Source organism: Molothrus ater, chromosome 1 (assembly GCF_012460135.2).
Source record: "Molothrus ater isolate BHLD 08-10-18 breed brown headed cowbird chromosome 1, BPBGC_Mater_1.1, whole genome shotgun sequence".
Taxonomy (NCBI): Eukaryota; Metazoa; Chordata; class Aves; order Passeriformes; family Icteridae; genus Molothrus; species Molothrus ater.
The window spans coordinates 32,023,627-32,049,201 of NC_050478.2; the positions used below are offsets into that span (position 1 = coordinate 32,023,627).

At 36.4% G+C, this 25,575-nt stretch overlaps 1 protein-coding gene across 1 annotated transcript in view; it reads left to right on the forward strand.

Annotated features, from left to right (window-relative positions):
- DNAH11 (dynein axonemal heavy chain 11) overlaps positions 1–25,575 on the forward strand; it is a 77,021-nt gene that overhangs the window by 41,997 nt on the left and 9,449 nt on the right. The window contains 9 exon segments of the mRNA XM_054514148.1: positions 1,742–1,863; positions 6,744–6,882; positions 7,349–7,516; positions 7,950–7,964; positions 8,297–8,398; positions 19,857–19,919; positions 19,921–20,028; positions 22,879–23,115; positions 24,387–24,505. Of these exon segments, the coding sequence (XP_054370123.1) occupies positions 1,742–1,863; positions 6,744–6,882; positions 7,349–7,516; positions 7,950–7,964; positions 8,297–8,398; positions 19,857–19,919; positions 19,921–20,028; positions 22,879–23,115; positions 24,387–24,505 (1,073 nt within the window).

The window sequence follows — 25,575 nt, forward strand, 5'->3', positions numbered from 1 at the left end:
GTTTTCTTACTGAGAAAAATGGCAAGCCTTTCTGCATCAACCTGATTGTAATATTAATGATGTAGGCTTAAAACATTTGACTGCATCAACAGCCACTCATGAGCAATTTTCCCAAAGTTCCCTAAGCATTATTGACAATGCTTTGGTAAATTATGTGTGACTTTCCTAAGAGTTGGTGTAGCTCATTTAATTCATATTAATTGATTTTTGGCTTCCCTTGATTAATTGAACTGGGTTCGTCTTGTAGAGAATGCAATAAATAATCATTAAAATGAGGGAGATGTGACTCCACAAATGATAAAGTTTAAGTGTGCTAGAAGTCATAGAGGACAAAATGAAAGTTAGTTACAGTGATGAAGTTAAATGGGTTTTCTTAGTATTTCCCTTTTAATTTTGCATACAGTACTCTTGTTTAGACATGTATGTGAATTTATACTATTAGTATATGTGGATAGGGTCCTCTGAAACAAAAAAAATATTAAATCTGGAGATTTTCTATATATTGTTTATCCTGGGAAAGTATACTCTAATTCAAAGGACTGGAGTGATATCTTGTATTTGCCAGTTCAGTTTTCAACAAATTTAGAAAATGGATCTTTGAACTTTGATCCTGAACCCCTCTTGTTGTCAGAGGTGAATAAAGACAGGCATTTTATCTCTTCATTTTCCTCAGAAACACATGACTTAATGGCCATCTGGAGTTGTTTTAAATGTGCCTGGCCTGTTTTGATTTTTACATAGTATGTGAAGAGAAATTTCTGGCCTACAGCTGCATTTTGGTCTCTGTGATGAGAGAGAAACCCCATGTGGTTCTGTGTGGGACCCACCAGGGACACACCCGAGCTCTGGGCCCCCTTCTTCAGTGTGCTGAGATTTGCTTGCAGCTGGAGTTATGGTTGGTGGTTTGATTCCTTGGCTGGCACATAGGGAAGACTCTCCACTGTCACAGCTGGGAGTGAATCTGAACTCCATGAGAGACAGCAACTTTTCTTCTTAATCCCCCTTGAAGCTGATAGAAGGTAATTTTAGCACAGAAATGTTGCTGATTCTCTGACATTTTATGGTGTCTATAGGCTCAGCTTTAGGGGGAGAACTCCACAGTGGTCTAAATCCTGCCCTCATTGGAATTTGTTAGTCTATCTTTTAGAAGCACAGATAAGCAGGGGTGGCACAACTTTGGAAATATAAATTGTGGTGTCCAGTTCTGTTCAAACTGAAGTGGATGGCAAAAATGCACTTCACTCCAAACAGGAATTTCATGATATATGAAGTGTGTGAGGACCAGTGTGATAAGAGCAGCCACTCTACTGTATTTCTTTAACCTACAGAGGATTTCTCTTCGACAGGAGTTCCAGAGGTGAAGTAGAAAATCCATAGAGTATTAACTCTGCATGTAGCAGTATAGTGAACTGGTTTAATCTCTGTTCCTAGTTTTTAGGAGTGTTTAGTAAAAAAATAATAAAGTATGTTGAAGCACTGAGCTTCTGTGGTGATGATTTGATGAATGCCGGTGCAAAATTAATTAATTTATATGCAAAACAGCTGGGGAAGGCTCATTTTACTTTAATGTTTTTTACGTGCTGACAGCATTATATTTAGGGTAGATTGAAGGAGAGTTTTGTCAATGAGCCATCCTTAGAAACATACATGGACATACTTAACTTATATAGATATACTTAATTTTGGAAGCATTTCTTTGTTCCTGTGTTTCCATTTGTTCTTTTTCCTTGGGTATGTACAGCCACTCAACCAGAACTCCATGGTTTATGGGGATTTTATGGCTTCTGCCCACACCAGTGTGAATGTCCTGAGTGCCAAGTACAATAGGCAGTACGACTACACCGCTCCAAATAGTTTTCTGGAGTAAATCATGCTTTATAATGTCCTCCTGGACAAAAAAACAAAACAAGAGGCTGTCATGACACATGGAAATGGTAAATGGCATGCAGAAGCTTTCTTCAGAAAGAAGAAAGCCAGAAGCCTTCCAGGTAAACTGTGAAAACTTTCCTTTCCTTTCCTTTCATCCTTTGTAAATAATCTTTATTTTATAATCTTTGTTTTATTGCATGGCTGACAGACCCACAGCTCCAGGCACTATCTCTAGCCAGGCACTTGAACATTGAGCCATTTTTACCCTGCACTCTGTAGCTTTACAGAAGAATATCAAATGAATTACTGTTTAGTATTTTTCTTAAAGAAAAAGACATAAAGTCAGCTCAAACAAATTGAAAAATAAATGAGTGGGGAGATTTGGGATCTCTACAGTCATCTGGTAAAACTCAGTATTACAGCTCTGTCAAATCAAATGGTCAAATTTTGAAAAGGTAAATTCGGTTCGTTTTGTAAGATTTCAGGAGCCCACCAAATCAGGAGTCCTCAACACCTTCTGTATGATTATAGTTTAAACCCTAACATTTGTCTTCCACTTTGTTTTATCAACCCTATCCAGATCAGATTACCAAGACCCCTCTGGTTAAAATATATCTTGATTAGCTGTCAGACAAAATTATTGGTAGGTTAGCAGAAAAACAAAAAAAAAAACCCCAAACCATGCCAAACACACAGTTATTTGAAAAAATTTCTTTATATGTGAGGAGATATTGTTGCTGGATATTTTTATATGAGTTTCTCAACTGGCAGGCAATGAATTGCTATTTCAGCACAATAACAGGTAGTTTTTGTTTGGCAGTCTCTGAACCGTTCAGCAAGGCTCTGCTGGAGTTGTCTGCTCAGAGTGAATACCAAGCACTTCTCAGGGCATCCTTCTGCCCTTGCGTTGGCGCCTTTGCCGCGTGCAGCAGCTGCGCCTCTTTTGCACCTCGGCAACACCAGACTGCAGCCCCAGCCTCAGCAGCAGACAGACATCTGAGCATCTCAGGTGAGCTCTGGGGTCTGTGGTGGGTGCACTTAGGCTGCCATTATTAAATTATTTATGTCCACAAAATTCTGTCAGGTACAAACGGAAAAAAAGATAAAAAAATGAAAAGACAGTGCTGCTTGTTAGAGACCCACAAAACATGAGTTTTGTTTTCAGTTCAGCTTTTGGATCTCAGAACCATGCCTAATGTTCTGAATAATGTATTACCTTTTGCCCTGCAGGTAGAAGATCTAAAATCCAAACTTGCTACTTAAGAGGCAGAACTGCAACTGAAAAATCAAGGTACTGAAGTTTTGATTGCTAAGGTAGGGTTTCAGACTGAGAAACTGAGCCAAGAAAAGGCCATTGCAGATGCAGAGGAGCTAAAGGTCAGTCTATTTCTCCTATTTACTGATGTTGAGGTATATTTAACACAAAATAAACCTTTTTTAGGTGAACAGTTTTGAACAACTTCCTCTCCAGGGAGCCTATAGTCTACAGAATTATTACACTTACATGTGTAACAGCATTTCACACCATGATTACCACTTGACCTTTCTTTACATTATGCCTTTTCCTAACCTTTTAGCTGTTTTAATAAGGTGAAAGAACAATAAATACTGAACTCATTCAAGCATTTAATGGATGTGGATCTTGGGAATCAGACCTATTTGTAATACAGTAAAGGTCAAAGAGTCATATCTTAACACTTCAGGTTTCTAAAGGCTTTGAGGCTCTAGGTAAATTGAACAACTCAATTGATACAGTTCATTCCACCATTTTACAAGGTATAAACCTTGAATCTTAAGATTATAATAGCATTCCTGACAATATATGTCTTCAGCGTTGACTCTCCTTTTTGCTCTCAGTTCAGCCTTTTAGCACTAAGTTATCAACATCTGTGTTGGAAACTCAGAGGCTCACATGCTTTACTGTTCACCACAGAATGAACAGAAATGCATAGTTTCATCAGGAGTCTAAAATTTCCATCTACAGTTGCAAGCATGGCTTTTGAAATAAAGCACCAGTAGTATGGAGTGCTGTAAAGTGAAGTTCCTCTGCATTTAGAGTCTGGAAGGCTCATTCAAGTCTGGCACTTTGCTACAAAATCTCACGTATGTTGTGTCATTGACCAATAGTGCAGAAAGGAGTTCTTAATTGACTTGTAATAGTTGTTAATAGCCTGATTTTGAGATACGGAAACTTCAAGTTTCCAAATATTTTGAATTTCCAGATATTCACTAGCAGGGAAGACTGTCCTGTCTAAACATTCAAAACGACCTCTCATTTTCTTCTATTCTGTTCCTTAAATACTTACCACCAGATGATATTTAATACCTTTCCAAAAACTTTGTCTCATCCTAATTTTTGATACTGAGATAAATGAAGACATGATCAGGACCTTTATATTTCTCTGGATTATGCTAACTTCAGCCTTTTGCTGATCCATATCTCACATACAACTTAAAAATGGCGATGAAGTTTCAAGTCCAAGTGGTGCAATTAATTAAACTTGTACAAACGGGATCCAACAGCTCAACATCCTACCAAACACTTTTCATGTGATGCTTTTTCTTTATTGGTTCCATATGCTTCTGATAAATTTGGATGTTCAAAATACACCCTTAACACAATTTTAATTACTTCATTAAGTAGCTAGGTGAAACACACAGAGTGATTATTGTGAGATAATCACATCTTTGGGCCACTTTGTTTCAGGCATGAAGTTCAGCGCCTGACACTAATGATTACTGTACTCCACTGTTCATTGCTTTATTGCATTTCTGAAATGTTTTCATTGGAAATGAAAGTGTCATTTTGTGCTACATTAATCTAAAACTGTTTCATAAGGCTAACGATAGTTTCTAAACACTAATCTTCTCTCATTTTTTGTTACCAAAAAAAGCCCAGCAAATGAGAATACATCTCTAGCTAAGAAATTTGTGAAGACTCTTCCTAATTGATTAAAATATGTCACCCTTTAAAAAATTATTTTTGCTCTCCTGTTCTATAGATTTTAAATTGGAGCTTACAAGAGCTTTTTGAGTTTTACAACCTTAAGCAAATATATACCTTGGAGGTATTGACTTGGAGTGAAGTGTTACTTAAGAAAGAGTAGATGAAGAATGGAAATCACTTTAGATCTAACTTATTAGGAAATTGAGCTCAGTCTGCATTCCACATAACTGTGGCAGGGCTGCACACCTGTATAGTAATAAACAAGGGTTTTACCATGAAAATGACACTGGCAAGGTTTTAAAATAGTGGGCAGTAACACTGCTGTCATTCTAGTGGCCATTACTGTGCTCTGAATGTTGTCAGCCAGAGCAGCTTACACGGGAAGGTGCTTATGCCATTGCCTTTTAAAACAGGACCCACCCTCTTAAAGTCAAAAAACATGCAGATCATGGTGTAGGTATATGTGTGTCAGTGACACTAGCTGAGAATTAGGAACAAATCATAAAAGCTGCATCACAGAAGATGAGAGACATATTTAACTTGATTAATAAAGTGTCATTTATAATGTAATGCAAAATGATTTTTAATATTTGTTATTCCCACAGACAGTAGCTGTGTGTGTCCTATCTAATAAATGTATACATGGAAAATGTCCCCAACAATTGCAGAAACAGGTTTTGTAAGGGTATTAAATTCTTACAGAGGCTTGTTACTGCCAATGCAGAGTTCTTGATCCAAGTATTAACATCTTGATCACTGTAATATCTTCTTTCTCTGTAATTAAACTAGGTTTAAGCAAGACCTAACAGGAAATGAGTCTGTGAGATGAGCATGAGGTACAAGGATAAGGATGAACCAAGTATAACTGACTTCAGCCTCAGGCATTGTATCTTTAGAAGTGTGTATGGTAATCTTCCAAATACACAATTGCTGATGATACAGAATGCCCCCCAGGTTTACTCTCCCACATAAATTTGCACCAAAGAAATCATAATCTGCTTTTAAACAGGTAATTAAATTGTTGCAGAAAGTGGTGGAGGCACTCAGATTTCATGTAAGACTGATGCTAACTGATGTAAAGTCACTGATCTAAGCCACTGTTAAGCCAAAATAAGTGTCTTGACAAAGCTGCTTGAACTGATGATTATTCAATTTCCAAACCTGAAATTAAGTACAGTGTTTCCATATAGGATATTTCCATTTCTCCCATTCCCTCCCTAGTTGTGACCTATGGTTTCAGACTCGAGGAATAAAAAGAAGGCAAATTTGGCAAAAGTTGTAGGCTAATTTGACAAATTTTAAATGTTTTCCTATACCTCAAAACTGGAGTGAATATTTTGCTATTTAGGGAAAGCTCCAGTGCAACACTGGACCACTCATTGCCTTTTTGGTATATCCTCTAATTACCTGAAAGAAAACCCTTCGAAGGGGAAGAAGGGGCTGTAAGGGAGAAAAGTTCATGCGTCTCAAAATCTTAGCAAAAAGTCTTCACTCTCTTGCTTAGCTCCAGACTTTGCATTTGAACCTAGATAATGAAAGGCTTGCAGCTTCCTACTGCAATGGCATGGGCCACTGAGTTCCCCCCTGTGTTCAGTAACTCCTCAGGAGTAACACACCGCCCTAACATCCCCCAGCTTTTTTGTACAGATACCTGCTCTCCTGCCCTGCATCACTAGGTAACACCCCATCCCTCAGGCATGGCAGTCACACCACTCTGGTATCATCTGCAAATTTGCTGAGGGTGAGCTTGATCCCACTGTCTGTGTCACTGATTAAGATTTGAAACTCTTCTGTGTCTCCTCCCAGCCTCCCATGCACATCCAGCCTCACCAGCGTGGCAGTACAAAAAGCAGAAGAGGCCTTGGCTCTGTGTAAGCCCTGCTTAGCAATAACAAAAACATGTCTGCATTATCAACCCTGTGTTCAGCACAAATCCGAAACACATCTCCAAACCAGCCACTCTGAAGAAAATTAACTCTACCCCAGCCAAAACCAACATCCTGTCACATTAAGGGAAAGGGCCTAAGCAGAGAAGGTGGAAAGCCACAAAACTCTTTATGGGAAAGGTAAATATCAAATGGACATCAGATAATATCTGAGATGAAAGAAGAAACTAACAGTTAAAAAAGAGAGTTAGAGAAAAAGAAAATAAATCACATCTTCATTTTCTTGCAGCTTGAATTTAGGGGGAGAAGATTTGACCCTGCATTGCTCTTTTCTGTGTACCTTTGGTGACAAACTCAAGCCAGCCTGAGCACCACTGGGATTTACTGAATGCCAAACCAGGAGAAAATGAAAGGGAGAACATTTCGTTATATTTATCCAATTTTCCCCTAGTTTCCCAAGCAAGACATAAATCACAGATTGTATTTGTGACAGTGAATACTTGTGTATTTTGGGGAAAATATTTTTGCCTTGTATCTGAATCAATTAGCTAGTGCAGGGTTCCAGTTTTACCTTTGAGGTGAAAGTAGGATTTAGCTTCTGCTTCTCAAAAAAATTGCACATTATATACACTGGAACTTCTCATAGGTTGATGACTCTTTGCAAGATTTAATCAACTATGATAAGGAGCATATTTCTCAGCATTGTCTGAAGGTCGCCAAGGAACATTACTTGAAGGATCCAGACTTCAACCCAAATTATGTTCATACAGAATCCTTTGCAGCAGCTGGTCTCTGTTCCTGGGCCATCAATACAGTAAAAATCAGTATGTATATATCAGCTCTTGAACTAGCCCTGATGGGGTAATTTTGGTTAATGATTTTTTTTATTATTTTATTAGGTTCAGCTTAGTGTTCTGGGGAGCATGTAAGAACCACCAGAGACCAAGTGGGAAGTGTTCTATACTTGGCAGTATGTATGCATGTATTTCCTTTTATTAGGAAGTGGTAAAAAAGGTGTAGCTGTCCAGGACTTTTCAGCTGTCATTACAATGCAACAGTTGGGAAATATTCTCCAGATGTGCATGTTTCATTTCAAACATCCATCCCGGCTCTGGCTGTCTGGAGTATGAGACAGGGCTTATCACTTGTGATTCCCTGGAGCACCTGGCAGCAGGATTTCTCCATTCATCCTAGCATTAGAGCATGCTCATTTAATTACTGAACAGTAAAAAACTTATCAATTGTAGATGAAATCTACTCAAGTGTAATGCCTGTCTCATTTCCACCTGTATTCTAAAATCATGAAAGTGATGCTTATAAATTAATTCTAGTTGGAGAGTAGACCCACTAAGCTTGCATTTAGTTTGCTAAAAATGTCCTTCTATAAGATTATCATAAAATCTGCTGTAGTCAGTAAGAAAGAAATCTTTGCCTGACTCACTGTTGTGTAGAAAAATGGGTCTAAAGCAAAGATATGTAATAAAAGACTACTGAGATTATCTTAAAGTCTTTCATCAGCAGTAGTTCATAATTTTTGTGATAAAGTGAGACCAATTTCTTCTCTAATGTACTAATGTGATTTGTCTTTTTCTAGGTGTATTGTGAGAAAGAACCAAAATATTGTGCACTGGCTCAGGCTAACACTGAATTAGCAGCAGCTACAGAAAAACTAGAAGTCATCAGGGAAAAGCTTCTTGTAAGTATGGCTTGATTAATAAATTTCATTCTCAAACACCTCGAGCCCCCTTAATTTCCTTAACTTTTATTTATTTATTTATTTTAATGTGGTTTTTTTTTATGGATTTTATTACTACCTAGTTCAAATATTAAAGGCATGCTCTCATTAGGGATTATCACTATTTTCCCCACAAGTGTACTGAAGAACATTCTGCAGTTTGGGTGGCAGCCCATGAAGCATTTACCCAAAATGACAGAATTTCCTCAAAGCCATCTAGGCACGTTATAACAATAGGCTAATATTTGGAATGGTGGTTGATAGAAGTAACTGGCTGTGAGTTTTCCAAGGAATATATGCCAAGTTTTTATACCAGTAATGACCTACTGCAGTATAGCAATAACATCCAGAAAGGGCTTTAGATGCTGACATTCATTTGTGTTAACATTTGTCATTAAACATCCGATAAAAGCACCATCAAATCTCCTCTGATTTTCTGAAAGACCCACAAACACGGGTACACGTGTGTGCTCACATGCACATAGAAGAGGAAACTTTGTTTAATCTTTTACTGACAAGTGTCTTGTGGGTTAATGATGTAATTGAGGACCACACTTGTCATCAAGTATCTATTGAACTTTTGAGAGGGATTATTTGTTGTGTAAGTACGCATTTAATGGAGTAACTGCAGCACAAAGCACTCTTGATACAAAGACATCTCATGGTATCTTGGGAGATGGTGGGTGGAAGGAGTTTCTGCTGCAAGCTAATCAACCTTACTAAGCAAAGAAATCTTCAAATGCTTTGAAAGCTCTGACATTAATTAGGTTTAAAAGACCTTGACTTTGCCTCAGATCTTTTTGTTGGTAATATTTAGATCTGTAACCTCACAATTTAAGATATCAAGCAATAAAGAGTGAACAAATCTGTAATGTGGCATTTATTCTCATTGCTTTCTCTTGAACTGGCATTTTAAAAGAATGGCAAACATTCACTTTTATGGAGACTCTTGCAAGCCTGTGAATTATGGTATTTTAGAATTTAATTCTTTATTTCAGGAATTTCCTGGTTTTCTTCCTGCTATTTTAATATCCTTTTTTTTTTTTCTTGTTGTGAAGGAGATACAGTTTTAATGGCTAAACAAAGATAGATTATACTGTCTGACTTTATCTTCTGATCCCTCTGACCCCCACCCCAAAAATCCCATCAGCTGTTACAGCAGGTATTTTTCTTCCATGTGAAAAAGCCTTAGCCTTATGACCTTGGAGTTGCCCATTTAGATCAAAATCTACCCTAATGAAGCCTCTATCTGCACTAAAAGACAGCTTTATGGAAGCATCATGTTTTTTATTTCACACACCTATACTGATGTATGTCCATAAAGCACAAACACTTTTGGACAAAAATAGCCTTCTAGTGTTGTTTTGGGGAGATTTTATATTTTTTGGTTTTTTTTAAATACACAGCAGTCCCCCCTGAAACTCATAGAATCTTTTATTGTTTTAATGTGTTCCTCTGAAAAAACCACTAATGCATCTCTTTTCCTTGCCTGACAATATCTCAAATAACCTTTTCCTGGTTTAGGTGACCTTGCATTCAATCAGCCTCCAAATCAAAATCATCCCTTTTTTTGCATTTTTTTACTTCCCAATTTTTTTTACATTTGTTTACTTTACCTTTTTTTAGTTTATTTACTTCCCCTTTCCTCACCTCATGCATTTTTCTGGGGGTTGTTAGCAGCAGTATTTCTCTCAGCTGTGCTTAGTTCCTAATAGGGAGAATTCTGCACTACAGAGGAAGTTGCAATTCCTTTGCATTTTTCTGTTTCCTGTGTTAGGTCAACACTTGTCATACTGTAATTTACTATGAATATTTTTACTAACCACTTCTTAAAATCCATACTGCATATTCAACCAGGATTCCCTTTACATGGTGGGAGGATCCCATTAAAGCTCTTATTTTTATAACTGATTCATACCCTTGCTGATCCACCTGATGAACTTTTCTAAGGAATTGTAGCTTTAATTTTTAATTTTCTAGCAGGTATTAATCATAATGATAATAAGCTCCAGAGCTCATGGGGTTGTTGAATGGATAACTCTACAGTGGGACAAATTCATTGTTAACAAATGCAAAATAACATATTTGAACTTTTTATGAGTACTTCTTGATTGCTGTTCATTGATTCATAATTTAGGAAAGAAGACATGGGGGCTGATAATGAAGAATTCAAAGACAACTTTGAAGTTATTCCCGTATTGAGTTCAGAGTAGGAGTAGGTTACCCCCAAAGATCCTTCTAAACTTTATCATTTTATGATTCCAAAATAAAATTGAAATTTAGTTCATCCAGTAATATTTTATAAGATTAAATTCAGCAGAAGAATGAATATGAAATACCTGTCTAGCCAATGTGTCTCCTATATATGCTAAGATCTATTTCTAACATTTAAGTAAATATTATATAGTAAAAATTCCTGCACGCATCACTCAGGAAAACTTGGTTTTGACTTGTTTCTCATAACTGACTTGTGATTACTCCAGAAATTTGAAGATGCCAAGAAGAAATTCAGTTTTATGAAAAACCTTAAAAAATGTACCCTTACATAATTCATGTCTTAATCTACCACTTCTGTACTGTGGATTATTAGCAATTTTTTTCTTTTTTTTAAGACAAATTATTCTTCTTGGGCATTTCTGTATTTGCTTCTTGTGGTCCACATGTTGCATTTATCTCAGGAAGAATGTCCAGTCACTGTTTTCAGGTGCTCTGCTATACATCCTCCAATCCCTTCACTTCAAAAGCTCCATTACAGTGCAATCCTTTGCAGAGGCCAGTGCAAAATGTTGTGCATTCAAATGTCTTGCAAATTCCAGATAGGAGTAGGAGTCTCATCTAATGTATGAGGTGAGGTGATTTCCATTTGTGAGGTGATTGAAGTTACTGAATTCTACAAACTGCTTAACTGTATATATGCTATATCCAAACAGCTTCCATACAATTGCACTAGCAATGATTTCTCTATCTATTGTACTCAAACCACATAATTTCTCATTAATGGAGAGAAAATGTTAAAATGTTATTTAAAGAAAACATTTGAAAGTGATTGAAGTAACCTAGTTTTAATTACATGTCTAATTTTATCTAATAGTTGTGTGGCAGACTGGAAGTTATCACAATGTCTGTAAGCAGTGTATAACATTAAGACACATATAAATGATATTGATAGCTTCCTGAGGAAACTAGAAGGAAAACTAGAAGGAAAAAAAAATGTAAGTTAACATGCACCAGAACTTCAAACAATCAATGAAGCTTAGAAGGAAATTTTTTCCAGAATTATGACAAGTTGGGATTGTGACACCCACTTTATAGAATGTTAATTCAAAAAGTTTCACCTATAGAAAATTATATGGTTGAGAGATGTATTTCTTCTGATGGTTAGTGCCTGGTTTCCTGCCTGTGAAGTGTTAGAGGATGATGAGAGACTGAGTTCATTAGAAAAGTTCAGCAGATGGAATGAAGTCTGCAGACTGGTGAGTACAGGATCCCTTCTTGTCTTTGCACCTTGCTCTCTGGGCTCATTCTTTTTCTTCACGTAAACATGTACAATGTGGTCAACAGTGAATAAATTTCTGTAGAGTTTCATCTTTATTCAATGATCCTGAACTGCACTGTTCAATGTTACATTTAAAATCAGCTTGGCTTCCTCAGCTGGAAACTTGCATTAATCCATATGCTAAAGGACATGGTGTGCAAGGTGCTGTTCATGGGGATGACTGTAACGTACAACAGTAGCATTAACCAGAATTACCTGATGAAAAGATGCAAATTCAGCATGAAACATTGACATTTTACTGTCATCCATCTTTTGAGTTAGAATAAAATGCTGTAGATATATCAGGCAGTTTTCTTTGTCTTTTCTAGAGAGTTTTACATATAGCAAAGTTTCAACAGTTCAATTTTTTCAGCCATGGTACTTGATTTGCTTGATTTCATTCTTCATTCAGTATTATGCAATGTGGACCCCTGGCCTATGCAACCTGTTCCAGCTGGTTCATGTCAGGCTTTTTAAAGGTAAGATTCACTGTGGAAGGAAGTCTGTGAAATTAGTATAAACGGAAGGCAAATTTGTTTTTTTTTTCTGGGAGAAGAAAAAATGAACCATGCAGGCACTTCTTAGCAACAGGTACTTAGATTTTATTTACCTTAGCAGCTGATAAACCTGTGTAGCCCATCAGCCTGTAAAAAGCTCTTAGTGCTTGACTGAGTTGAGTAAACAACTCAGAGTTGTGCCCATAAAAACAAGAATTTTTCTGATCTTAAAGGAAGATCACTCTCTATATATGGACATTTTTCTGTGCCTGTCTCTCTGAGCTATCAGTCAACTGTATCCAGTCAGCAGGATTGCCCCCTATTCTTCAGTTCATTTCTTGCCCTTTTCCCTTTCAGTCATTTATTTGCCTGTCTCTTTTCCATCTTTCTCTATCAATTTTCCGAAGAATAAACTTGAAGGCAGAGCATCAGATGCTAGTGATCTCTGCTTCTGCACTCATGGATATTCTGTGCTCCCTGACTCATAATTCAGCTTCTTTCTGTTGGCAGAGAGGCGCAGGGAGAGTTGTATGTATTTTTCATATGGAAGTTTTTGTGGCCAGCAATTCTCAGCAATGATAACCAGTGCAGCTGTTAGTAATCAATAACACACCTTCAGTCTAGGCAGCACAGTTACTGACCTCCTTTCACTTTCCATGGGCTCCAGAATACATCTTTAAATGAGAAATGGTGAAGGGATGGGCTGCCCCCACAGTCAGTTCGCAGACAACACCAAGTTGGGCAGGAGTGTTGATCTGCTGGAGGGTAGGGAGGCTTTGCAGAGTCAACTTGACAGGCTCTCCTCCCAGGCACCAAGGACAAGAGAAAATAGCTCCAGGTTGTGTCAGAGAATTATTATATTGCATATTAGGAAAAATTTCTTCACCAGAATGGTTGCCTGGTAGAGTCACCATCCTTGAAGGTACTTCAAAGATTTGTAGGTGTGGCATTTGGGGACATGGTTTAGTGGTGGGCTTGGAAGGCAGAGCTGGGTTCACAGTTGGAGTCAATGATCTTAAAGGTAATTGCTGATCAAAATTATTTTATGATCTATGGGCAACATTGTTAGAAATATTGTTACAGTAATCTTTTTTGATGGTGAATATACACAGGCTGGTACTAATAATAGAAATACACTGTGTAATTCAAGCATTTTAAATGTTCTGAAGATGATTAAAAAATATTCTGTGGAGGATGATGCCTATGAATCCTTTCTTGTATGTTAAATTTTTAATATCCCATCAAGTCCAACAATTTCTATATAGTAAATTGATAACAGTAAATTGAATGAAAAGGTAGTTAGGAAATATCAAAAAGGATCGTTTCTTCACAAGAAAAATTATTTTATAAGTATTTTGAGTGGAAATAAATCAGATTTCAATCATTCATGAGACTAGTTATCTGCTAAAAATATTTGTGAAAATTAGAATTTTTACATTCATATATATTTCACAATAAGTATGCCTATACTATGCAAGAAAAGAAAAAAAAGAGAAGTAAAGTTTAGTAATGCTAAGGCTAAAAAGTTGGGCCAAGCTGATCCTTTTTGCAGAAGTGGTACAATTTGTATTATTTATCATTACAATCACTGTTATTAATATATGAGAGCACTTAAAATATACTCTGTGCCTGACAAGGATTATCCAAGGGCACAGTCCAGCAGGCTTGCTATGGAGAGTAATTGTTCTCTGCTGTGATTTGTGGAGCAGAGTTTCCTGTCACAAGCTTCCTTGAAAACAAGTGTATTTAAAATACATGGTTTATCCCATAGGGTGTTGAATTTAGGGTGCTGGGGTATAAAATGCAATATGTATTTCTGCTGATGCTAGGCTTTATTTATGTTGCATGCTATGAAAAGATGACAAAAGGGAATGGTGTGTTTTGTAGTGACAACTTTCCTATTCAGAAATCATAGGATAAGAACTGCTGTGATAAAGGAGACTATTATGTATCAAAAAAAATCAAATCCCACAGATATTGAGGCATTGCTTACTGTTTGTCTCACTCTCTCATCTTTACTACCTGAGCCTTTGATGGATGAATGTACTTGAGCTATAGCCAGCTCTGTGTTATCATGCAGGCAAACTTGAGGTGTCTAGAAATAAGTCTCACCTAAAAAAGAGTAGAGAATTGTTACTGTGCTCCTTCTTCTTGTGCCTTGAATGCTAGATTGATGAAGTTTTACTTATTTCTGTTAGATGCCCTTACTGAGGGTGAGTCCTCATACTTACTGAGTGTAGTAGTCTCAGTAGTCTCTCAATTTAAGATTCATCACCATAAAAAGTGTATTGGCTGCCTCATTATCCCTAAAGAAATAAAGTCAATGTTCTTTATTAATCTATAAGATGCATCTTTCCCCCTTTGCCAATAAACTTCTTATTTTAAATTTATAAATAATTTCTAAATTTCCTGGTTGCACACCACCAATTCAAGCATCAAACCTGACAGAAGAGAGCCAAATCTCTGATCCTGCAATAATGGTAAAAACAGCTTTTGTGGAGGTATGCACAATGTGTTCCTGCTGCTGTTTTTTCATTAAACCCCACAGAGGAAAATTTTGCCCTCAAGTGGAACTCACAGTTGTTAGCTCTGCATGTTACTCTAGAGAAACAAATTGGTTTGAGGTAGCTTGTTTTGACGCACGTGCAGTATGAAACCCCTGAAAGCAAAGCCAGGGATGTTGCTGCCTTCTGAGCAGAGTGCAGAGAAGTGTGGTTAAAGGTGCAGATCAGCATGCAAAGCTGCCCATGAGCAAATTACTGAATGTTTTTGTGTCTCCAGGCTCATATGCAAAATTAAAATTGTGTCTCGCATTTTTTGATTTAAACTGTTGTTCGTTAATGTACTTTTGGTGGTCCAGGAGCTGCAGGGAAAAAAACCCACAGAATTTAGCAAAACATTTCCTCTGAAGTTTTGTGTCCCTCAAAGTTAAAGATACTGCCTAAAATTATTGCCATTAAAATATATTATTTGAAATAAAAGTAATAATACTTTTAAAAAAACAAAGCCCCCAAACAGCAAATCTCAGCTACAGTATTTACCCATGCCTTTTCTGTACAAGCTCACGTCTTCACTTGAGAAAGCAGCTGAAGAAACAGTCCTATGTCAAGATGATTAACAGAATAAACAATATTACTGGGCTAGCCAACTGGTTGGTTAAGTGACCTGAGGGAAGAAGATTTTGCCTGAATATTCATCTTAGTGTGAGTTTTTAAATAGTTGAAATTTTTTGTTGATCAGGAGGCTAAGCCTACATTTTTGAAGATTGTGTGGGGAAAATAGGTGGAGGAAGTGCAGGGGAAGACTAAGGTGACAAGATAACAGTTATTAAAAATCCTTTAAACTAAAAAAAGGACCCAACCAAACAACCTCAAACCACAAATAAACTCAATAAAATTGCATGAAGTAAAATGTGCTCCACCACAATTTTATTTCCTAAAAATCAAATATTGCTGAGAAACTGATATTGGCATGATTGCTAGAGAGAAATCTCAATAACGAAGTCACCACATTTATACACAACTGTGAACACATTGTGACAGCCTGGGCAGCCTCTGGTTAATGAGCAGAAAGACTGAATAATCCTCTAGGTCAGGATGGAGCCGCCCTGCATCTGCCCTTGTTGCACTTTAGATTGCAAATAAATAGAAGGCACCCATCAGATATTTGCTATTTGCTTTTGGGTTTTTACAGAAACTAATAATTTTTAAATAAGAATGAAATGTATTTATGTTAAAATTATATGTATTTCAGTGTGATTATTAGCTTTATTTGCAGACAAACATCATTAAAGCTACTGCGTGCCTATTTAACAGAACCACTGGAGTCAGCCACAGCATTGCTGAGCAATCTCTCCTTGGTCTTTACTGAAATTGTTCTGTCTCCATTCATCATCTAGAATTTTAACAATTCCTTTTTTTGACAAATACATGTATATGACAGGAAATAGAAGGTACAAGGAATATTTATACTATGACAGGAGTTCCCAAGGCAATCTGAATAAATATTTTCAGTTGGATTTCTTAAAATCCCTGTGACCTCACTTTCTAAGATCACAGTGTGGATACTTTTGTTTCTGCAAATATAACAGAGGCTAGCAATCACTATTAAATCAGTTTGGAAAAAAATTATTGTAAGAGCATAAAACTAATCAAAATACCCCAGCACAATTAAAATAGAATATATGGGGTTTTTTTCTGATTCTGTAGTTACTATGCTAGAAATGTAAAATATGTAAATAATCTTTTCTTTGGTAGAAACACTGTGAAGTTGATGTTACTATCTGCATATGAAAATTTTGTTTGTCCCAAGACACCTGAGATAGTCCCTATTGGCCTGGCCTTGCAGTCCTCCAAAGCCTTTGGAAGCTCTGTGCAAGTCAATGGCCTTAGCCCATGGTTAGGCTCCAGGTCTTGAAGATTTACACATAATTAAAAGAAGTTTATCTCCAAAATTTGAGGGATCTTATTGTGTAAGTTAACGTGGAAAATATTGGAAAGGATTAATTGAGAATGTCAAGCCTTTTCCTCTGAGAATAAATTCTTTTTGACTAGAACAGGAGACAGTTAACTTCTGAAAAGCATCAAGACTGATGATTTTGTCTATATAGCATTGACCTGGAAGCTCAGCCATTCAGACTAATAAATCAGGCAATTTATATTTAATCATTAACTAACTCCCGAGCTGAACAGCTGTTCAAAATTAGAAATGGGTCACCCCGGCCAGGATGACATTACAGGCAATCTATAATGCATTAGAATAAAATTATAGTGATTTTTAACTGTCTGGAAATTTATTACACTGCATGTTCCAACTCTTAAACCCTTGTTAGCCAATGTCACTAGTGATTTATGGTGCTTGGCTGGTATGGTAAAATTACTGAAGATTTAAATAGACAATCATTCTATGTTTAGCAAATCTTCAAATTTCAAAGCTATTTTGGAGAATGAGGTGGGTATTCTTTATTGTTTATGACTTACCCATCAGTGACAACAAGAATAAAGAATGGATAAATCAAAAAGCCCTCTTGTAAATTAATGGATTTATTGTCTTGTTGCCCTCAGTTAATGATTTAAAGAAAAATCCAATGACTTCTGTAGGCAAAAATGGATGTCTAAAATACCTCAAAGCAAAACTGCTACATTGCAAAGATTGCTGTTAGAACCTTTATCAGGAATGGTCTTTACTTGCCACCCATTGGGCATCTCTTATAGATGGAACTGGGGTTTAGGAGGCCTTGACACACCAAATTCCTGTGTTTACACTGTGAAGCACATACATGTTAGCTCTTTAAAGCAGCATACTTTGATTAAAGATACTTCTATTTTCTTAGTACTAAAGATTAGATTAAAGACACTTCTATTTTCTTCTATCTTCTTATAGGACCTTCTATATTCCTCTTTTATAACAAAAGACTTTGAGTCCTCTGTTATCATTGAATTCTGTCTGTCTTCCCAACACCGAATGTTTAACCATTTCAGTAAGCATTTCTGATTTTTCTGAAAAACATAAGTGGAAAATACTTCATGAATATAAAATTTAACAATTATTTTATTGCTTTCATTTTGTACACGTAGAAAATTGTGTTTTAGATGAGAATGAGTTGTTATTTGAGATTGATTTTATAATCTGTACAGCTTTCAGAAATGAGCATGTGTAAAAGTTTTCTTTTAAGCTCTGAAGCAGATGACACCAGCAAAAAACGAGCATTTAGTATCAAATTACATGAAGTATAGAGTATATTTTCATTCCAAGATTTTCATTGATTTAGATTACATCATGTAAAGGACTGGAAAAATATTACTTGATTACTATTATTGCTCTGGAAAAGCAAATGTCTGTATGGGCAGAGCATAAATGGCTGTCCTAAAAGTAGTTCCTGGGTGCTTTCTTTCTTTCATCCTGGCCCTTTCTCTGCTTCAGTCGCTGGAGAATGATTTCCTGAGGCTTCCCTAAAGCAAGTGAACAAACTATGAGACAATTTTATCTGCAGCATTTCAAACAGTACAAACAAAGAAGAAAGGTTATGACAGTTTATTCCTATTTTACACCAAGAATTTTATCCATTTGAAGATTACTCTAATGGGCAGTCAACTTTTACCTTCCTCTCCATGTCAAAGTTATTTGAGCATGCATTCATGCATAGGTTCATTCCTTTGCTGGGAATTGTACACACAGAACAATCAAAGCATAATGTGCCAAAACTGCTAGTTTGGGATTTATGCCTTGTCACAAATCCTGATTGAAAAAGAGAGGATCCATATCTTAAATGTCAATTTGCTTTAAAGAAGATGTTTCCATTTTCCGAAATTCTTTAGTAACCATCTTAAATTTCAAATAGATGGTGGGCTGTTTTTATCACACAACTGGAATAAAATAACAGATTTCCAGATAGCTGCTTATAATAAACATGAAGATCTGAGACCATTCCTGACTGCTCATTCTAAATATCCCAGGGTTAACATGGTTTAAATGAACTCTGCAAAAGAACAAGGGAAACCAGGGCTCTCTGTAGAAAAAAAAAAAAAAGAAAAAAAGAAAAAAAAAAGTTAAGAAAATTATTCTAGAGTTAAACTTTGACAGAATCATTGCAGCTGGAAGGAACCTTCTGAGATATTCCAATCCATCCTCATTGATCAAACAGAATTGATTAGACCAGATTGTCCAGGACCATGGAAATTCCACAACCTCTCTGGGCAGCCTGTGTGTTTGGCCACCCTCACATTTTCTCCTGTCAAAATTCCAAATTATTGCAGCCTTAGCTGAGTAAGATGTTTGTAGTTAGTGGGTAAAAGAAGAAAGATAAATAAATCCCTGCAGGTCTTCACAGAATCATAGAACATTTGGGGTTTGAAAGGACCTTAAAGACCATCTAAGTTCTAAATCCCCCAGTGCCATGGGCAGGGATACCTACTCTGCTGCCTTTCTCCTCCCCTTGGAAAAAAAGTAAAAAAAAAAAAAGTAGAAGTGACATCTTTATTCAGGTTGAAACAGCTTTTTCTTCCTCTTTTTTGTCTTCTAATATTCTGGTTTCCTAACCTTTTCTGCATGTTGTTGGAACTGCCTGCACTGGCAGCAGGTGCTGCCAATATTGAAATGTGTCTACCATGTTTTATCTGATCTAGACAAAAGCACCAATTACTGAAAAAATCAGTAGAGAGAACGTTTGACAAAGAGTTCTATACCGTTGTTTTCAGCCTCAAAGGTTTCAAGTCACCGCCAGAAATTCTGGATTGTTTCCAGCCTTTGCAGTCTTTGGAAGTGTATCTTGCTGATAGAGTACTTCTCCTGTTGTACTTTTGTGTGCTTCTGGTTAATAATATGGAGATTAAACATTCTGTCCCTTCCATGGTGCTCAGAGTTAACACCTTCTAATTTTGCTTTGCAGTCCAAAAAAATGCATTGGAGCCAGTCCATTGAAAACCTCAAAGCACAGAAGAAAACTTTCATGGGGTGGCATCTTATTGACAGCAGGATCTGTGTCTCACTTTGGAACCTTCATAAAACATCACCAGGACCCAAAGGGACATTTCTGGATTCTTCCTCTAAAGGTACAAAAAGTAAAATTTGAAGTACAGATCTGTATATGCAAGGGCCTAATTGAAGGTATTTGTTTTCAAGGATATGTCCATATGTACACTTACACGTATATCTATATATATATATATATATATATACATATATATAAATATATTATATATATTTATATATATATGTATATATATGTATATGTAGTGTGTGTGCACAGAGGCATACTTTCCTCAGATTACAGGTATCTTTTAAGGAAAATGAAAGAGAGAGATTCTCTGGCAGAAGAATATCCCTTCCCTTTTCAATTCTCAAAGGCAAAGTCTGCTCTTTGTGACACCTTTGTAACAGCAAATGCTGTAAAAATGATACAGAAAGACCTATTCTGTTCAGCTTCTCAGCTCCATGAAGAGCATGTAGTTATGATAATCCCCGTTTTTCTGCACATGGAGGAAATCATGATAGTACTCAGTAAATACATAGAAGTTCCAATCCTTGCAGTTGTCTCTGCAAAGCTTTCTCTCTCCTTACTTTTGAAGCTTTGGACCATTATTTTCTTCCTTAGTGCAAATTCTCCTCCCCCTTTTCATACTTGTTTCCTATTTCTTATGTTCATTATATCACGATGAATGTCGTTTATTCTCAGAAATGTGTGAAATGGGCAGCACTTACCTCATTTTCAATCACAGATCTATGACACAGCAGGTGAGCTGAGTTATGAGGACCCTCTGAAAATAGAATTAAAGCCAAATTCAAGTTTCCAAGGTCAGCACTCGGAACAGACATCTCTTTGTAGACATTTGCTTTGTGCTAGAGTTTAACAGTTGCTAATTTGTCTAGAGCTTTGCTTTACCTGGAACCTCTCCCTGTTCTTCTCCAGCAAAAATTTGCTTGCAGATAAAAACCTTTCTCAGAAACCTCTTTCTATCTTGCAGCCTAGGTAGAAAAAACTGCCCTGTATATTTTCAATAGTAGGACTCTGGAAATAAATGTCATTCTTAACTCTTTTAAGACTCTTCTGAAAAGGATTGAACATTTTTATGAATAAAAATAAACCATACTGTGACGTTTTACTTCTAAAGATGCTTTCACTGAACAGCAGTGAGATAAAATACCACATTTCAGTTTTGATTGCCTGCAAGTGAGGAAGAGTGGAAAATAAGAGACAAATACCCTTGAAAAAATAAGAGACAAATACCCTTGAAAAAACAAATACCCTAGTTATGTTAAAATAGATGTTTATTAATAGTTCTCTACAGAAGGAACAGCAAGTAGTTTTATGTCATTAAGTATCAGCTTTGTGCAGAGATGGTGACAATAGATGTACCTATATATTCAGATATTTTTCGTTCATTGTGTAAAATTAATATTAGGAACTCTGATAATACCCCAGTGCTATTGTTTTTCACAAGGAAGTATTTCAGCTTGTGGAAGTTATTGTATTGGTTGTCTTACAGTCCAGAGATAAAACAAATCATGTATTCAGTCTTTTGATGTATTTAGATGAACGTGTTACACATGGGAGATAAATATATTGCATGCTTGCAGAAGGGAGTGTATGCCTGCTGGGACCTCTCTGCTTGTATTTTCAGCACATTCATCAAAAGTTAGGTTTATTTTGGGGTCAGAGATTAGAACCAAGAGTTAGACAATTTAAGGTGGTATGTGTTCTGTAATACTATGGTAACTATGACACTGTGCCACAGAAGCTGCACTAGAGGTACGGTGCTACTTTTATTACTAATAATTGTGCAAATTTAGCTCACCTTAAATATATGTAATCTTTTTCATTATGAATAACTGTCAGATATACATGGGGGTTGTTTTTTTGTTTCAGTGTGTAGTTTTAAAAGAAGATTCAGTCTAAAAGCCAGCAATGAGGACTAGACATGTCGAGAGAGAAAGGAAATTTTGATGGAAGACTTTTTAAGATACTTCTGAATGGGGGCAGGAGGTAGTTTGGGTTTAATACTGATGATGCAGTGCTTTCCTTTATTTATGACTTTTGAATTCAATCCAAAAATCACTAATAAGGAAGCCTGCAATAACACCATGAAGGACTTGGTGGGGGTTTGCCCTTTACTTCAGTAAGGAAAAAAAATAATTCCAAGCATCTGGTATAGCTCCTCTATCACACTTCCACCAGCTCCTCTTGTTTGTTCCAAACAACTTGTTTATTCACTCTCATTCTGTTGTGCTGCATTAAGCATTTCTCTTCCCACCCAAACCTGTTTGGTAAGCAGTGATTTCAGGCTTTCCATTTCCATTTTATTCCATCTCCTTGCAAGTGCCTGTGAGGGGCTGGTACCCAGGAGGTGTGGCTGTGAGATGGCTGCTCTGTGACAGACCCTGCTCAGCAAAGGGGCACTCACATGAGAGCTTTGCTGCAGCTGCTGCCCCACAGGGAGCTCTGTGGCTGCCTCTGCCCCTGGAGATGGCCATTCTCTGCCTTTTGAGGGTAGCTGAACTATATTAATAAGATGCCATGGGAATCCTGCTTTAATAATTTTTTTTTTTTTTTTTTTGTGGATGAATACTGATTTATGTTCCAGAAATAGGTGCTCAGAGCATACAGAAGCATTGAATTTGCAATATCAGAATACAATGACTTTTATAATATATGATGCATTTTTAACTTTATTGAACTATAAATATTTTTATGAAGTAAATGTCTTGAGAGAAAACACTTTTGTAAAGTCTGTTATAAATATGATAAACTGCTTCTTGTCACTTTTCTTTCATCTGAAACTCCACAGGGATCCTCCTTACTTTTCTGCCTTACTTTAATTTATATCCCCCCCAGTTGTCTTGTGCCTTGCACTGAGTCATGTCTTGCTGCTTGGTAATCTTGCTGGATGATAATATTCCACTCTGATTCTAAGGCTCCTTTTCCTGTGACAGAAGGCCTGGACCCAACTGCCACGTAGAGGGTTGATGCTACAGCTGTGGCATGGAGTAAGGGGGGTGATAGGATGTCAACAGAAAACACCACTGTTCTAACAAACTGTGAGTGCTGACCTCTGATGATAGATCCCCAGCAGCAGGGAATTAAATGGGTAAAGAATAAATATGGAGCTGACCTTAAAGTCGTATGTCTAGGACAGAAAGGATATCTGCATGCTGAAGAATTGGCTTTTGCATTTACTGCCTTCAAGTTCCCCTAATTTTCATCAGAGATTTTTGTTGAAATGCACTTACTTAAAGAATTGAAATATTACAACAATTCTGCTCATTTATTCATAGCATCATTTCCCTTTTAAAATTGTGCTTGAAAAGGTGCCCTTCTTATGCTGTTTTCAAGTCATGAGAAAGAAATTAAGTGAAGGTTGATGTGCACTTCTTGTGTGGGTCAAACTACTTTTTCAACAGGTAAGGTGCAAAGCCTGATGGTAAAACTTTACTTATACTCTACAGTTTGGTCAGCAGATCACAGCATGTGCACCTCACATGCATGTGCAGCATTCAAGGCAAAAGCCAATACTGGGTCATTTCCTGGTAAACAAACATATTTTTAATTCTTATACTTATGACTGAATTATATGTTAACTGATAGCACTGGCAAGTAACTGATCTCCTCATGTGTTTTCTTATCTTCACTTAGATTTAGGGTGATAATGCTCCATTTCAAAGGGTGTTCAGAGTATTTTCTACTAAATTCCAGATATAACACACAATTGCACAACACACAAAATGGTCATAGTAATGCCTGAGTTTTAAAATAAGTCTTAATCATCTAGCCTGTCTGCTCATTTGATTCAGCTCTTTTCCATTATCTGTCCTGGTTTTTTTTTTCATTCTTTTTTCCAACTCTTACAAATAATCATGATTTTTCATTCACACTCAGGGGTACCCTGCTCTGTCAAGTTATATTGTCTGATTACTTATCTTTCCACTATTATTTACTCCTTTTTCCATGCCCGTTGAAATAGATTTCTCCCAAGTCATTCAGATTCTAATTGTTCTTGAAGTCCTTCAAGGAATTGTTTATAATTTAAATCAGTTTATACCAAAAACTGTAACACAATAATATGTATAAATATATAGATATAGATTGATACAGATATAAATATAGATGTAGATATATGCTCCCCCAACATTTCTATGTCAATTCCATATTTCCATATTTGCTTATAAGAAAAACCACGCTATATATATATATATATATATGTATAATTTTTAATATGAGGAATAGCAAGAGCATAGGTAGAAAGATGTTGAACTCAAAACTGTCAAACTCTTAAACACTGGGCAATTCTTTGTAAACAGTTTAACCACATGCTTTTAGAAAAACTTCACCATTTATATTATATAAAGGAAATCTTTCTACAACCAGTATTTATCTAATATTGGAGGGGGGGAAATTATATTTTTCAGGTAAAGTTTTCTGAAGACCATTGAAAGAGCTTTGGCTTTTGATAAGACTGTAAAAATTGAAAACATGTGTGACTCTATTGATCCCATACTTGATCCTCTGCTTGGAAGACATACAATTAAAAAGGGAAGGTATGTATGCTTGAGTAATCAGAATTTTTCCATGACAACTGGATCTATATTGCCTTAATTGCCACATTTTGCTTAGTGCTTCAACTCCTCATGTAACAAATTATTTATTTTTAAATAGCAATGGCTAAAATCTGAAGATGAGTGGATATTAAAATGTTAGTATCTGCATCTGATTAGATAGCAAAATTATGTTCTCAGTTTCTAAATTGGACTCAAAATACTATATAGATGTGTGTCTCTCAAACTTGAGTGGAATTCTTTGCTTTATTACTTAAAAAAATTAGTAAAACAAGGAGTAGCATATATTATAATTCAGCTTAAAAGAAAGGAAAGTATTTCCTTTCCATGTTAGGCATCTACAGCGAGGGAGAAGGCATTGGAAATTAAGGGGTAGATTTGGATTTAACAGTAAAGGGTTTTCCAGATGTAATATCAGCCTGAGAAAACTGTGCCATAATTGGTTTTTTGACCATCTCATGAAGCAGTTAAAAAAAAAAAAGAAAGAAAAACAAAAAACAAAAAACCCCAACAAAACAAACAAACAAACAAACAAAACCAACCAAAAAAACAAACAAAAAACCCAAACAAACAAACAAACAAGAACCCTGGAAAGTAAGACAAATGAGGAAAAACTGATATGGTAGGACACAGGGCAGAAATAAGTAAGCCAGAGGTGGGGACTGTTTCCGTTGTTATTGCTGCCAACCTCCCACGCATCAAACCAGTGCAGCTGATCCTGGTTACAAATTCATGTGTCACAGAGGTGTTAATGCCTGCTCAGTTTTCCTCCTAAACTTAAAAAATACCATTAAAGTACTTCTTAAGATCTTATTTAGGTACCTTTTAGATACTCATTTTCAGGGTGATAATAAGGAAAATAAAGGAGATTGTACTAGGTGCAAGAGAATTTCAGTCTGTAATGTCTTCCATAATGTCTCACAAAAACTTTGGATTAAATTGTTGAGTCCTTAATGCAGATGACAGCCTAAAGAATAATGTTGATTTGTGGTTGCTGGAGAGTAAACTTATTAAACCTCATTGAATATTTCATCTGATGAACTGAAATGCCATGTTTC